Here is a 15540-nt window from a genome sequence, read left to right on the forward strand (position 1 = left end):
ACAATTTTTGACTTGAGTTCAATTTCCAAAACTTATGACAGTTAGCGTTAAAGACAAGAAATAAGTTTAAATAAGTCAATTAATGGGGATAATCATGTTGAGGTGTGTAGTGCATGAGGCATAAAATGTAAGGTAATGGAATGTAAATAATTGTGTGAAAACTTTCTATCAAGAGTTAGCAATTATAACAATTGTTCAGCAACATGCGGCATCACATAGTGGTGTAACGCGCTCAGATCTCACGTTCCACGTGCATGAGCTCACAGATTTCTTCGCCCGCATATACCATACGTGTCATGTAATTTAGTGCAATGTTTTTTATTCATTACGCGACAGCCTAAAAATTATACAATTAAAATAAGAAGAAATAGAATATAGTGAAAACTGATCTGACATATTGTATCATAACAAACATGTAGCAATGAATATAGTAGGCAACCTGATTGACAGGAGAGAGAGAGAGAGAGAGAGAGAGAGAGAGAGAGAGAGAGAGAGAGACAGAGAGAGAGAGAGAGAGAGAGAGAGAGAGAGAGAGAGAGAGCGATAGAAAGAGAGCAAGAGAGTGAGGAAGAGTGTCAGGAACTGGCGACTTCTAGATGACGAACACTTTTGCGTTCACTTTTCAGTTACAGCTTTAATTCTCGTCTCGAATGGAAATGATCACTAACAAACTTTTGACTTTGGATTGTGTTGCATGCTTTGTCATCTCTACAAAGACTTTTAAACTGTCACTTGGTTGTGTATTTTTTTCATCACAATTTGGATGTGTGTTTTTAAATCGTACACTGCAGACAGACAGTCTTTAGAGTGACGTGACGAGGACGGACAAAGAAAATGGAGGAAACCAAAAGACTGGAACATAAAACCATATATATACCATTAAACATCGTTGTTTCTTTCTCTAGCGTCTTGTTTTTCTGTCGATTTGTTAATTAGTTTAGAAAAACAAGATTGATCTTGCTATTCATTGGTGTATGAACATGAGGGAATATCTGAGAACATGTAATATGTGATATTGCTGGAACAGTTCATATTTTGTTTGTGTTGCTGCATTGACTTACTGACTGAATGTTGAGAAAACTGATGTATGGATTATATGTGAAATATATGTGCATTCTCAAATAACAGTAGGATCCAAAAGATTGAATCCAATCAAATACATTTTCTTTGGGAAATGAACTGAAATGAACAAACAGCTCATTTTTTTCTATCAAAAAAATCTATTTGCACCTGGTTTCAAATGAAAAAGAACAAACAAACAAAAACCCCACAAATTTCTTAATCAGTAGTTAGCTAAGCCCTGAATCCATTAAACTTTATCCCTTTCACCTTAACACAATATTTATTATTGCCTTTTTATCATTTATTATTTACTAAAAGCCAAAGTGCAAATTTTGCAGTCAAAAAACTTTTTACAATTATTCCAATTGTATAATTCTAACAAATGTATTTAGAAGTAACATGCACTAGCATCTTAGCTAGGACAAGACAAACTGCTACTTTGTGTAATGCAGTGGCAAACAATTACTAGCAAGCTAAATTAAATGTGCTTGCAAACTAAATACAATTGAATATTGTGTAATATATGCTGTTATTATCCAGCAGCTAAAGTCAGTAGCAAGATAGCTAACCTTAGATTTGCTCTATCATCCAATAAGTAGATTCACCAGCAAACTAGCAAACATTACATGACGTGTCATTCTATATTTAGAAAGCTCAGTAGCAAACTAGCTTGCTAACACTGGATTATCAATTGTAACCAAGTAGAAAAATTGAGTAGCAAGGACAATAACAATAGACTACACAGTGTCACACAGGGTTACTAACTACCTATTAAATGTTAAGCTAGTTATTATTAATAACCCTTTATTGTGTGCAAAGCATTAGATAATAAACCTAGGTAATGTGTTTAATTATATCATGGAGTTAAATAACCTAAAATGGCAATCAAGGTCGCTTGCTGCTAGCTAGCTACAGTAAGTTGCTAGATAGGTATTCTGTGGTAAAACTAATAGCTAATTGGGGAGAAATATATAATAATTTCTCCCAGGTACAAATATCTTCAAATTATGTGCATTGTTAGTCATGATCTCTGTAGATAAGCAGACTTTTGGAGCTTACTGTACATGTAGCATGTGTATTTAAAGCATGTCTGATGTCAGCCTGTTACACGATGCACTCAGGAGGTATTCAGCACATGAGCAGAGAACCCGTGAAGGTTCATGAAGCCGTGGACGACTCCAGCGACTGGATGAACGCGATCTTGACCTTTATGACAAATTTGGTAACGCCGGAAGAGGAGGACGAAGCAGGTATATTTCATATAGAAAAAGCAACTCATTCCAAAGTAACGGAGTTAACACACTGACGCAAAAGTAACGCCTGAAAACCACTGGCGGACGTTTGATTTGACGAGACTCGGGTTATAATAAGCTTTACTGTGAATCGGTTGCACTGGTGGTCACTGAGTTTTACTGCTGGGGGAAATGTCACATGTCTAGAGAAATGACATTCACACAGAGATTAGGAAACTCTGCTATCATATCCGAGCAGCAGGCCCAGAAGAACACACTCAGGCAGGAACCATCAGATAGCCGACATGCTGAAATCAGATCAGACTTCACCTTCTGTGCGGCCTCTGGCTAAATCTGGCTCTGGTTTATCGGGCCAGCAGGGGTCACATGTGACACAGTTAAAGGAATAGCTTGATAGGAAATGAAATTTCAACAAGTTTCTCTTTATCCTCAATATAGTGGATCACTCAAGACAAGTGTTTTGCATTTATGCAATGACTCTAATGCAGCTATAAAATCAGCGAACATTAAAAAAGTAAATAAATCATCACATGCTAATTTAAATTTTTTTTACTAGCCACAGAACTACCACGCAGATATACTGAACACTACAGTAAAGGCTTGACATGTTGATGCTGTGGTTGTATGATACCATAGTTTCTTATTTATTGATTAAATTATTAATAAGTAAATGGGACACTGTTTTTCCAGCTTTTACCTTCAGAGAAGACATTTGAGACAGAAGAATGAGGCTCTGTCCATGTGAGTGTGAACTGTGCACAACGTTTGCTATGATACTGAAAATGAAAAATAAAATTGAAAAAAAAAAGAGAGCTGCCTTCCTCTCCTTCGCTTTCATAATGTCTCTTTCTGTTTCCTCTCCACTGCATAATACACATTAAACACTATGCAAAAGACCAATGGTCATTTAGGTTAAAAGCAGAAACGACACATTTAGCGCTACACCATTTATCTCTACAGCACTTCAGAGGACAACTACACAGACATCAAGAAGGTCATGGATGCAGTTATGACACCATTAATGATAAATCTAAAGCTGCCCATCTGATCTGCAGAGAATTATCAGCCATGAATACAAATTATAGTTCTCAAAAATATTTTTTACTAATATCACTCTTAGCATGTCATTTTACACTGTAGTGCTGTAAATTCCTGGTCAAATATAAGTCCTATATACTGTAAATAAAAGCAATAAAAATGAATGATAACATAAAATGCATAGAACATGATCCTAGTGGTGGTCCAGCGTCTGGAGCCCGTGCTCTCGCTGCCACGGCCTCGGTTCGATTCCCAGGCAGAAAGCCAACCCACTGAAGAGTTAACTCTCAGTGCCAGTCTCCAGCACAGATAAAATGGGAGGGTTGCATCAAGAAGGGCATCCGGCATATAATCTGCACCAAAAAGTCTAATATGTGGACCGTGGGATCAGCCTGAAAGTCAGCCTATGACTGCTATCAGTAAAAATAAATAAGTTAATAAATGAATGAATAAATAAACAAACAAACAAACAAACAAACAAATAAATAAATAAATAACAAGGACATAATTACACTATTTACAAATATTTTTTATTTAATTTATTTATTATATATATAAAAGACTTTTATAGGTCATAATATATGTTATACTGCAACTCTGAAAGAAAATTGGGGCAATAGATGAGTTCCACATATATCTAAAGTCCAAAAAATATGTATAATAATATGTTATGGTCTGACTGTGGTAATAATAATAATAATAATAATAATAATAATAATAATAATAATAATAATAATAATAATAATTTTATTATTAATTAAATAATTTAATCGTGTAATTTGTATTATTATTATTATTATTATTATTATTATTATTATTATTATTATTATTATTATTATTATTATTATTATTATCAGAACAAACCTTTTCACCTGCTTTTTATTCTACTGTGAATTTCTGAGACTACATTAACATTTTCCTGGAAAACTATTTATTTATTTATTTGTTTGTTTGTTTGTTTGTTTGTTTATTGGTAATACTACTACTATTAATAATAATAATAACAACATAAAATATAAGCAGGAACATCCATGCAAATATATAATATATAGATAAAAGGCCGATATAAGGTTGTAAGTGTCTGCCAGCAGTAAGAAAAAATAGTCCTCTTTTTCAAATAAAGATTGCAGATTTACATAAATGTTTATCTCAAACAAAATAATTTCATAAATGTAGGTCTTAACATAATTCACATTGTAACTAAAAAAAACTGAGCCGATATATAACAATAATTCCAACATACATCTATGAAATACATAATAAACCTACAGTATAAACTAATATGTGATGTGTATAGATTCCATACACACAAAGGACAATATTCTCTATGTACAATGGCTGATTAGCTCATTGAAGTATCGGAAGAATTGTAAAAGCTAATGCAAACATAATACATTTATACATACATATTCATTTTAACACAGAATATTATTTATAAATATAATGCAATATAAGGGATAAGCTTGGTTTTAAGTTCAAAAAGGCATAAAAAAGAATTGAATGAAAAGATAGGGATCCATTACTAATAGTATATACATTTAACCCCTTTCACCCGAGCCATGACAGAAATAATGAATCTCTTTTTAAGCATTCAAAGACTAAAAATATCTACACAAGCACCATAGCATGAGTATGGGAAGACGCTCAGTTGTAAGATTGCAAAGGACATTTCCACCTAAACAAATCACAATTCTAACACCAAGCAGCTAAATATTGCGCACACAACAAAACTGACAAGCGATCGGCCATTACGTGGTACAAACACAACCAGATGCTGCAGACGGTATCTCAACGGTATCTGCTTAAAAATAGGTCTAGGGTTGAACAGGTTCATATATACCCAATGTTTAATATAAACCCAGAGGGATGCTAATGAAAATATTAGGCAATATACAGCATGTGTCAAAATGTTGGCTCTAGTTTACTGAGCAGTGAAGTCACTAGCACACAATGTACTGTACAGATGTTCATCACTTTACCTGTATGCAATATCATATGATGTCAGGTGAGGAGATCTGGGGCTCGGGTACTATTCCAGTTCATCCCAAAGGTGTTCAGTGGTTCTTTGACAGCAATCTTAAAAGCAATCTGTGTAATCATGACCCTCGCTTTGTGCACTGGCGCATTGTTGTGCCGGAACGTTTAGGCTTTAGTTCCAGTCAAGAGAAACTGTAATGTTACAGCATACAAAGACATTCTGTAGAGAAGTGTGTGACTTTCCATCAGTATGACAATAGATTTGGGAAAGACCATATATTGGAGTGATAGTAAGGTGACCATATACTTTTGGTATTGGATCGTAGTATAAACTACGTTAAAATAGTTATATTGTAATAAAAATAATAAAATAATCTTGTAAACCATTAAAAAAAATAACATTTTAACAAGTCATAAAGACTATCACCGTAATTCCTATATATACTGTATATATATGTGTGTGTGTGTGTGTGTGTGTGTGTGTGTGTGTGTGTGTGTGTGTGTGTGTGTAGATGGATTGAGATCTTAGTAGTGTGTAAGCCATAGTATGGAAATTTACATTCTTTTCAAGGGGCCATCCTGTTAGAAACCGCTCCAGACAGGATAGGAGAGTTTCACTATGGCATAAAGATGTTTAGTCTGAAGAACATTTTATTGATTTGCAGTGACTCTGTCCGCTAAAATGGGATTAGTAAAGCCAAGCCAGCAAAATGCCAGCAAAATAAATACGCCCCAAACATAAACATTTTAATTTGTCAGTTGTATTGCTTAATACAATAGGCAATGTTTATAGCTTTGGGGGAAAAAACAACAACATATAAACCTTGTATAAATGCAAAGTCCAAATGACTTAATACAGTAAAGATGATAAACATAAAAAAGTCCAACAAATAAGCATTTAGGAGTGGATACCGTACGACTGCAATACTGTACATCTCACCATTTCTGCACTCATAGATTACATTAACTGTAAAATAAATTCCTCAAACCTCCTCAGTACATTTTTATTTCATGAACGTAATCTGCCAATTTAAAGACTTAATATAACAATAATATAATGACAAAATGGTGATAATTGTGTGACCCTGCCACCACTGTTGATGTAGACATTGAGCTAATAAATAAACAAACAAACAAACAAATAAATAAATAAGTAAATCGGAATAGGGTATTAATTATTTTTATTTAATAACATATTCATTAATTTCACTTATTCTATTTATAATAAATGGCAGTTCATAGTGGTTAGTTTGTGCTCAGAGTAAACAATACATCAGAAGCAGTAAAGTGATCCATCCCTTTATGGGACATCCCTTTAAGAGTACCTCAAAGAATACAGTACCAGCCCAAGTGCCCTGCTTAATTTGGAAAGCTAATCTGATCTCTTTTAGCGAACACACACACACACACACACACACACACACACACACACACACACACACACACACACACACACACACACACACACACACACACACACACAGTATTTTCTTAGACCCCATTCACTTAAAAGGGGAAAAAAACACTTATTTATATAACTTAGTGCTCTCAGTTCAAATTTTTACTCCTATATTAGTGCTTTGTGTGTACATACAGTACATCGTACAAAGTAGTGTGTTTATTTCACTTCCTAACCTTAATGTGAAATATGAAGTGTCTGGTATTAAGGTCTGGCAATATATCAACTCTTTTAGTGGAGCATCTAAAGCATATGGGGCCTGGGAAGTGTGTTAGATGTTGGGAAGAGCAATAAACTAGGCTTTAATCGATCAGTCTTCACTACAAGTACTACAATGTTTTGTGTAGAGCTCAAATACACTGTATTGTATCTAAAACCTACAAAAATGGTCAGCGAGACTGATTTCAGTAGATTGCGAAGTACAAAATAAAGTGACATGATGCATATTTTTTACATCAGATACTATAAATAATTTCTGATCGATTGCAAACATATGTAACACCCGAGTTGAGTGACGTTAATGTAAAACTTGAACATGACAACTGACATTACTGTATATCTCAGCGTACTTCAGGTATGTCACAGAAAAGTGATCAAATGAAACTACAGCATTAAACCAGCTGTAATTTATAGTGAAAATTATCAATGTTTGTCTTTACAGCATAGAAGGAAGATTTGTTGAATTACAATTTTTGAACCTTTATGACTATGGCAGAGTATCAGATGCATTTATATTCACAAAGCAGTATGTGGTGTGTGTGTGTGTGTGTGTGTGTGTGTGTGTGTGTGTGTGTGTGTGTGTGTGTGTGTGTGTGTGTGTGTGTGTGTTTATGATGTGTGTTGAGTTTATTTCATAATTTTATATCAACAACAAATTAAAATAAGCTAATTTCTTTTATCTTGTTTATTTCTTTAAATATATTTATAAATAAACTCAATTCTAACTTCACTAAAATAAAAATAATAATTATTATTATTATAAATAATAAGTTTGAAAAATATTTTTTCAACCTTAAACATAATCTTCATTCAAATTATTAAATCAATAAATATTAATTTAATTTGTTAAATACATAAACAGACAGACAAAGAAATGAAATAATATAAGTATTAATAATAATAAGTATAAATAATAATATAATAAAAGAAATAATATAAAATAATTAAAAGAAGAAATATAAGAAGTCAAACACAACCTATTGATCTTTTCCTACAGTCGTTTTAATTTATTGAACATTTTTACTGCAAAAATTTTTTATTACGACTCAGTTTGAGTAAAATGGAATTTCCTCGACTCCACTGTTGGGCCCCTGAGCAAGGCCCTTAACCCTCTCTGCTCCATGGTGCTGTATTATTGCTGACCATGTGCTCTGACTTCCAAAGCTGGAATGAATTCTAGGTAACGTTAATGGATTACAGCTCAGGTATCTAACTTTGTTATTAGAATCTAATGAAAGTGACATAAAACTCAAAAAGACAAAAAGAGAACAATGAAACTCATTTAAAGGTTACGGTGGAAATGTTAGAAGTATTTCTATTAGCAGACATGTGAAAGCCAAAGAAAGTATTTTATAAGTGTTTCTTTTTTTTTTATCTTTTTTTTTTTTTTAAAGACAAGATTCTGTTATTGGCATGTGACTCTGAAATTGAAAAACTGAAAAAACTGAAATTGCCTGAAATCCTTACGGTATTCTTATGGACATCTGAAAAGAATCAGCTAAAATTTATATCAACTAATGTTTCTCAGGCATTTTGTCATCTTGGCATCAAATGTAAGGACATTAGCCTTGACATCAGTCAACAACTGTTGCAGAGACGCCAACGCTGCTAACAAGACAGTGCTAATGAGCAGGATGGCTCAATGCATCTGCAACAGCAGAAAAATAAACAGCACAGATCATAAACAGGACACAGAAGCAATACCTTCGTGTTTTTTTCTCACAAAAGCCAAGGTTCATGAATTAACAAGTCAAGAAGTTGGACTACAGATCAGACGGTCGTGAGTTCAATAGTCAGCAGTGGCAGCTGGATTGAGGCCCTTTAACCCCTTCACTTACAGTATATAATGAAATAAATGTAACTCGCTCTGGATAAAAGCGTCTGCCAAATACTGTAAATATTAATAACTAGATAGTAGCAAAGAGGAAATAAATGTCTTTAACTTTCTTCATCCTTTGTCTATCTTGGTGAATTTGATTTACATTCATTCTGACTGATACTTTATCTGAAAAAGCAGAAAGGCTTTATTTTCAGATGGCTTCTGTATGGCTTTAGTAAGATGTTGATGTTTGCACCTCTGCTATTGAAATAAGCCTTTATTCATGTTTTTTTTTTCTTGCCTAATCATTTAAGATTTTTTTTTATCTTCCCATTCTGAGAGCCAAAATATATGTATTCTCTAATTTTATTTCATTTTAATTGCACATACAACTCTCACCCAGCACTATTCTATAACTCTGTGCTACTATTTAAGAAGCATTTCAATACATGTCAAATAACATTTAAATAACATTTACATTTAAAATGATACAGACTTAAAGAAAAAAGTAAAAAGAAGAAAAAAGGACTACTTATTACAATAATAGGAAGAAACTGTAAACATATAATTATTATTATTTTTTTTTTTAGGATAATCTATTCTTTGTCACATCTACATTACAGCACAGTGAAATTCTTTCTTCACATATCCCAACTTTGGAGTTTGGGATCAGAGCACAGGGTCAGTCATGATACAGCATGAAGAAGAGAGGGTTAAGGGCCTTGCTCAAGGGCCAAACCGTGGCAGCTTAAACCCCGATTTTTCGGTTAACATCTCAGAGCCTTAACCGCTTACACCTGACTTGAGAACCCAGAGTCAAAAAAACCCCCAACATTTTATCACTGTACTTTCAGCATAAATTCGTATTCCGTGTTAGTGTTGGTTGTTTAATCTCATTATTGGGGGAAAAATGACATTTATTATTTTTATATATTTTTTTATTTTATTATTATTATTATTATTATTATTATTATTATTATTATTATTATTATTATTACATTTTTAAAAATATATAAATTTTGCTCCTGGAACTGTCAGGAAATGGCTGCCTCTAACGAGAACAAAATCAGATCCAAATGCATGGACAGCAGCAAAAATCAGGCGCAACAAAACTCCAGACACATAACACGAAACCCAAAAACAGGAAACAAAACCAGGAGACAAAAGACACAAGGACTCAACAAAAACACACACTGGTGGACATGTAGAAATAGGAAAAGTAATCAGAGAAACATAAGGATTAGGTGGGAAGGAATTACGGGTAGGGCGAGGAAAACACACCGGAGCACAAAACGTAAAAAAAAATGAAACACAAGACATAAGACACACACACGCAATGCCGGAACGCCCCTAATGTTCAGGATGGGAATTGTAGTGGAGTTTGTACTAGTAAAAAGCTGAGATATTGTACATGTGAACAGTGTATTTCAAATTTAAATACAGCAATAAAAGATAAGTTTAAATAACATTGAGCATCTGTAGTGTAAATAGTTCCGTGAGGGTGTACTTTGGTGTTCAGGTCTTTAATGGCTCTGGGATAGAAACTGTCCCTGGGTCTGTTTGTGTGTGATGCGATGAACCTGAAGCGTCTGCCAGATGGTAGAAGGTCAAATAGATGGTGTCCAGCGTGGGATGGGATTTCACTATGTTTTGTGCTTTGCTGTGGAAGCGAGAGCTGAGTAGTTCACCCAGGGAGAGAGAGTCGTATCTGATCTCATCATAAGGAATCCAAAATACATTTGATCACTATTGACGATTGGATTATCTACTGAGTATATATATATATATACAAATATATATATATATATATATATATTTGTATATATATATATATATATATATATATATATATATATATATATATATATATATATATATATATATTCAATGACCGTGTTTATGTATAAATACTGTATATGTTTTTTCTTTTAACCAAAATTGAGCTAAAACTCTTAAACCAGGTTACCGAGGTTAATATTATATTAGGGCTAATCGTAGGTGTAAGCAGGCATCGGTTTGTTCAGTAATGCTGTGTGGGGGTGTTAGTGTGGGAGGGGAAAAAAAACAAAAACATGTGTTTACCATATAAGTAATGAATCTGGCTTTACTGTAAATGCCATATGTGAAGTGTCTAACAGATAAAGAGGATTCCAGTAAATTCAACAAATGCTGGCAAGAATAGCTTGTCTCTAAGCAAAGCCAAGTCATTACCAACACCCAAATAAACCCTTCTAGTCTTCCTCCCAGCATAAGCGGTGCAGTGAACCACCAGTGCAAGCAGCTCGTTACTGGAACAGAACGAGATTTCTGCCCAGATCACAGGCTTATCGAATCAAATGTCTCTGTGGACTAACAGGCTAATGAAGTAATCTGACTGACTCATACGCATGTGAAATGAAACCCGACATTTACAGTACCCTCCATGTGTACAGTAACGGTAATGACACAGTAATATATTGCTGTGTACTCAATATACCGGAGCTCAGTTTCATTTTATGAGACATTCATTTGAATGTGACTGTGCGGTAAAAAATAAACCCAGATAACAAGGAAAACATACAACAACCATGTTGTATATTATATATTTTTTATTTTTCTATGTGGTGTCTGTTCTTTTTTTGGAGTCAGTATGAAAAATAATACTCTTAATACCTATAAATCAAATTGACTTATTTATTTATACAAATTGAGTTTATTTATCTTTTTAGAACAGAGATTATGGCCACAAATATACTGTATGTGTGGAATCTTGGGAAAAACTCACAATCACAGGATTGGAATATTAAAAAGTGGCACGATTCAAAAAGTAAACGGAAACAATTAAACAACAACGGACATTGTCTCACAGCAGCTTTACAGAACATAAGAAATATAGTACAAAAGTTTTAATATTATACAAAAGTTCAAGATTCATATTAGACATATTTAGATCTATTTGTATTTATCATCAATGGGCAAGTCTAAGCTGACTGAGACGACTGAGGAGAGGATAAACTCCCTTAGACGGAAGAGGAAGAAACCTTGAGAGGAACCAGACACAAAAGTGAAACTCATCCTCATTTGGGTGACACTGGAGTGGGTGATTATAAACTGTTATAAACACCGGAGAGTGTTATTATGAATAATGTCCTTTTTACAGTCATATACAGTCTGACAATTGTCTATTGATTAGGAGGATGTTGTCAAAGACCACATGGAGTTACTGTAGCATGACGGATTTAGAATTCTGGCTTGATTCATGGGAGCTAAACTATTTAGAGCTTTGTCCGTAAGTAGCAGCAGTTTGTAATCAATTCTAAACTTAACGGGTAGCCTATGTAGGGATGATAAACAATGTCAATGTTTATTCTAATATATCTTTAATTTCTGAAAGCTTGAGGTGTTAAATAATGTAAAATGTAGAAAATCCATTTTTTTTTTCTTTTTGGCTGTTTGCAAAAATTCAGCCTCAGTAATATCCTATGAGTTTTTCCAGACTGCCACACATGTTGTATCCATAACTTCTTTTGCATCACTCACCTTTTTAACCAGTCTGTGTATCTGTGCCTAACAACAAATTCAATGTACGTAGATAAATATGGCAATTTCAGTTTTATGAAAAAGCATGTAAATAAAATTTGTTTATATTAATATTTTGTTAATGATGAATAGTTAAATAATTGTGTGTGTGTGTGTGTGTGTGTGTGTGTGTGTGTGTGTGTGTGTGTGTGTGTGTGTGTGTGTGTGTGTGTGTTATTGTTTTTAGACTTGAGGTCCTCTCTGCTTCACATTCATAACTGTTTCTGTCCACATTAAGATTCCCCTCTTAACATTTAGTTTTGTTTTCTTTTCTCAGTGGAATGGCAAGCAGTGAAGAAGAAAGGTTAGTACAGAAAGATTGGTCATCGGGGTAAAGTTACAGGTTCATAAGGTTCCCCAAAGTTTAATAATAATAATAATAATAATAATAATAATAATAATAATAATAATAATAATAATAAGAAGAAGAAGAAGAAGAAGAAGAAGAAGAAGAAGAAGAAGAATGGTGTTTGAGTAGCTTTGATCATTTTGTCAGCGTTCGAAATTAGTTTTATTCTGTGGATGAAAATACATTTATATATGTTTTAATTTTTTTTTAGTTCTGGGCTATATTTAGTTATTTACATGTTTGGTCTGACAAAATATAACTCTCACAATGAATTAACCAAGCAAAAAAATATTTGATTAATCAAACAGACAGAGATGAAAGTAGTTAGTCAAACGAGCAATCAAATAATTAGCAAACAACCGATTAAGCAGTCAAACAAATATTTGGTGAAACAAACAAAAAAAAATAATCAAACAATTAATAATCAGTCAAAAAATAATAATAATAAGCAAACAAACAGTAAGTAATTTAGTCAAACAAACAAACAATCAGTTATTGAGTCAAACAAAGAATCAGTTATTTTATACAAAAAAGCAAGAAATCACTTATTCAGTTAACAAACAAAGAAATCAGTTATTCAGTAAAACAAACAAACAAAGAATCTGTGATTCAATCACACAAACAAGCAATCAACTAATCAGACAAACAAACAATTTGTTATTCAGTCAAAAAAACAGGCAATCGACCAATCATTTAAAAAACAAACAATTAGTTTTTCATTCAAACAAGCAATCAATTAATCAGACAAAACAAACAATCTGTTAATCAGCCAAACAAACAAGCAGTCAACTCATCAGTCAAACAAACTATCAGTTATTTAGTCAAACAAACAAACAAACAAACCATCTGTTAATCAGTCAAACAAACAATACGTTATTCAGTCAAACAAACTGGCAATCGAATAATCAGTTAAACAAACAAACAAACAAACAATCAGTCAAACAAGATGACAATTATTTAGTGAACCAAAGAAGAAAATAATTAAACAGTTGATAATCAGTAAAAAACAAAACAATGAATCAGGCAAACAAATAAGTAAACAAACAAAATCAGTTAGTCAAACAAACAAATACACAATTAGTTAATAAGTTAAATAGGCAAACAAATAATTTATTATTAACACAATAAACAAGTAAATAAATGCAACTGAATAATCATTCAAAACAAACAAAAACACCGAGTTTCTGCAGCCAGTGCTTGGCCACTTAATAAGCATGACCCAATGAACATGTGTGCTTACAGTATACATTACCTGTAACATGTGTTCTAAATGTACGTGTTTTACACCAAGCATTTCAAACAGAAAAGAAATTCAAATAAACGAATGAAAAAGTCCATCAAAATATATAAAAGCAGTATTAAGTGAATAAACATACAGTAGCAACAGGTCTCAGGTGATTCATTCGAGTCAGTCAGGTTCAGACACATTTTAAATTCTAAACCTGATTACACTAATCTCCATGTTAGCACTAATTACTTTTCCCTTTCAGGGAAATGCAGAAAGCTTTCACAGGAACTTGAGAATGCAACAATTCAAATTCATGCCCAATAAATACCTTTAGAGGGTTCACATGTGACAAAAACATGACATATTCATCATTTATTCATTCATAAAAGAAGAAAATGCGAGAAAGTTAATTATCGAGCAAAGGAATTTGCAATGTTTGACATTTTCTGTAAGAATTTATTAAACAAACTTTATTGAAGGGAAATAGCATTAGACTAAACCTAAACCCAAGCATATGTTAAATGTTGTTTTTATTTTCACTCACACATTCATTCATATTTTCATTACAGTATATGCAAATAAATAATTTCCAACAATAACCCCAGTTTCTTCTCTCATCATTCTAGGAGAATTCCTTCCAGCAAGAAAAAAAGGTATGTGACTTAAAAATAATCAACCTGCAAATCCAATCCAGATCAAAAGGATAAAAGGATATTAACAACATGACATCTTTGTCCTTTCTGTTGAATTTTTTCACACGATTAACAAAACGAACGCATGTCCGTTATTAGCACATCGGCGAGAAAGTAATTAGCATTAAAGCAATGAGCGTGTCACTCCATTATCCATTAACAGCTTTATGAGATGATCGTTAAATCTTTGTGCTCGGAATACAGCTGTGACAGCGCGCACATCTAAAAACCTTTCAGCTTCAGCTAATTTAGTCAACATAATGAAGAGGGGAGTTTGTGAATACAGAGTAATCCCACTTTTGTACTGTGTAGACATTTTCATTTAATTAAACCATGCTTTTTGCAAACAACGCTTTCATAGTTGCTAATGTTTGGTTATCTTCAACACATTTAACCTTGTTTTATACCACAGTGATGACTTCTCGATTCTGACTGGACAGGTGTTCATTAAATTTCTATAACAGAAAATCTTTATCATAAACATATGGGCCCCCCCCCCCCCCCCGCCATGTTCCCGTAATAATAAAACAAACAAACAAGCAAAAACATTGCAGCAACAATGTCTTTCTAGGATGAAATGCCTCTAGGACATATAAGTACATTTTATGAAATGCCCTCTATGGCATGTGCTTTTGATGAAATGCCCTCTAGGGTATGTATGTTTGATGGACTGACCTCTAGGGCATGTATATTTGATAAGATATGCCCTCTAGGGTATGTAAAATCAATGCAATGGCCCCTATGGCATGTAAATTTAATGAAATGCCCTCCAGGTTATGTATATTTGGTTGAAATGCCCTCTAGGGTCTGCTACATGTTGGAAAACGTTATGAAATGTGCTCTGTAGGGTGCACATTTAAGTGGAGAATATGTAATGCAGTAATCC

General features: G+C 33.3%; 1 protein-coding gene across 8 annotated transcripts in view; it reads left to right on the plus strand.

Moving 5' to 3' along the window:
- Positions 1-15540, plus strand: part of trdn (triadin) — a 65240-nt gene that overhangs the window by 12257 nt on the left and 37443 nt on the right. For 7 of the 8 annotated variants that reach the window (XM_047801912.1, XM_047801915.1, XM_047801914.1 and 4 more), the window contains 3 exons: positions 2184-2312; positions 12663-12689; positions 14589-14615. In XM_047801912.1, the coding sequence (XP_047657868.1) occupies positions 2184-2312; positions 12663-12689; positions 14589-14615 (183 nt within the window). Of the gene's footprint in view, positions 1-2183; positions 2313-12662; positions 12690-14588; positions 14616-15540 lie in introns of those variants that run through there. The other variant, XM_047801919.1, reaches the window with a different exon arrangement.

The sequence above is a fragment of the Tachysurus fulvidraco genome, chromosome 16 (genome assembly GCF_022655615.1).
Source record: "Tachysurus fulvidraco isolate hzauxx_2018 chromosome 16, HZAU_PFXX_2.0, whole genome shotgun sequence".
Classification (NCBI taxonomy): Eukaryota; Metazoa; Chordata; class Actinopteri; order Siluriformes; family Bagridae; genus Tachysurus; species Tachysurus fulvidraco.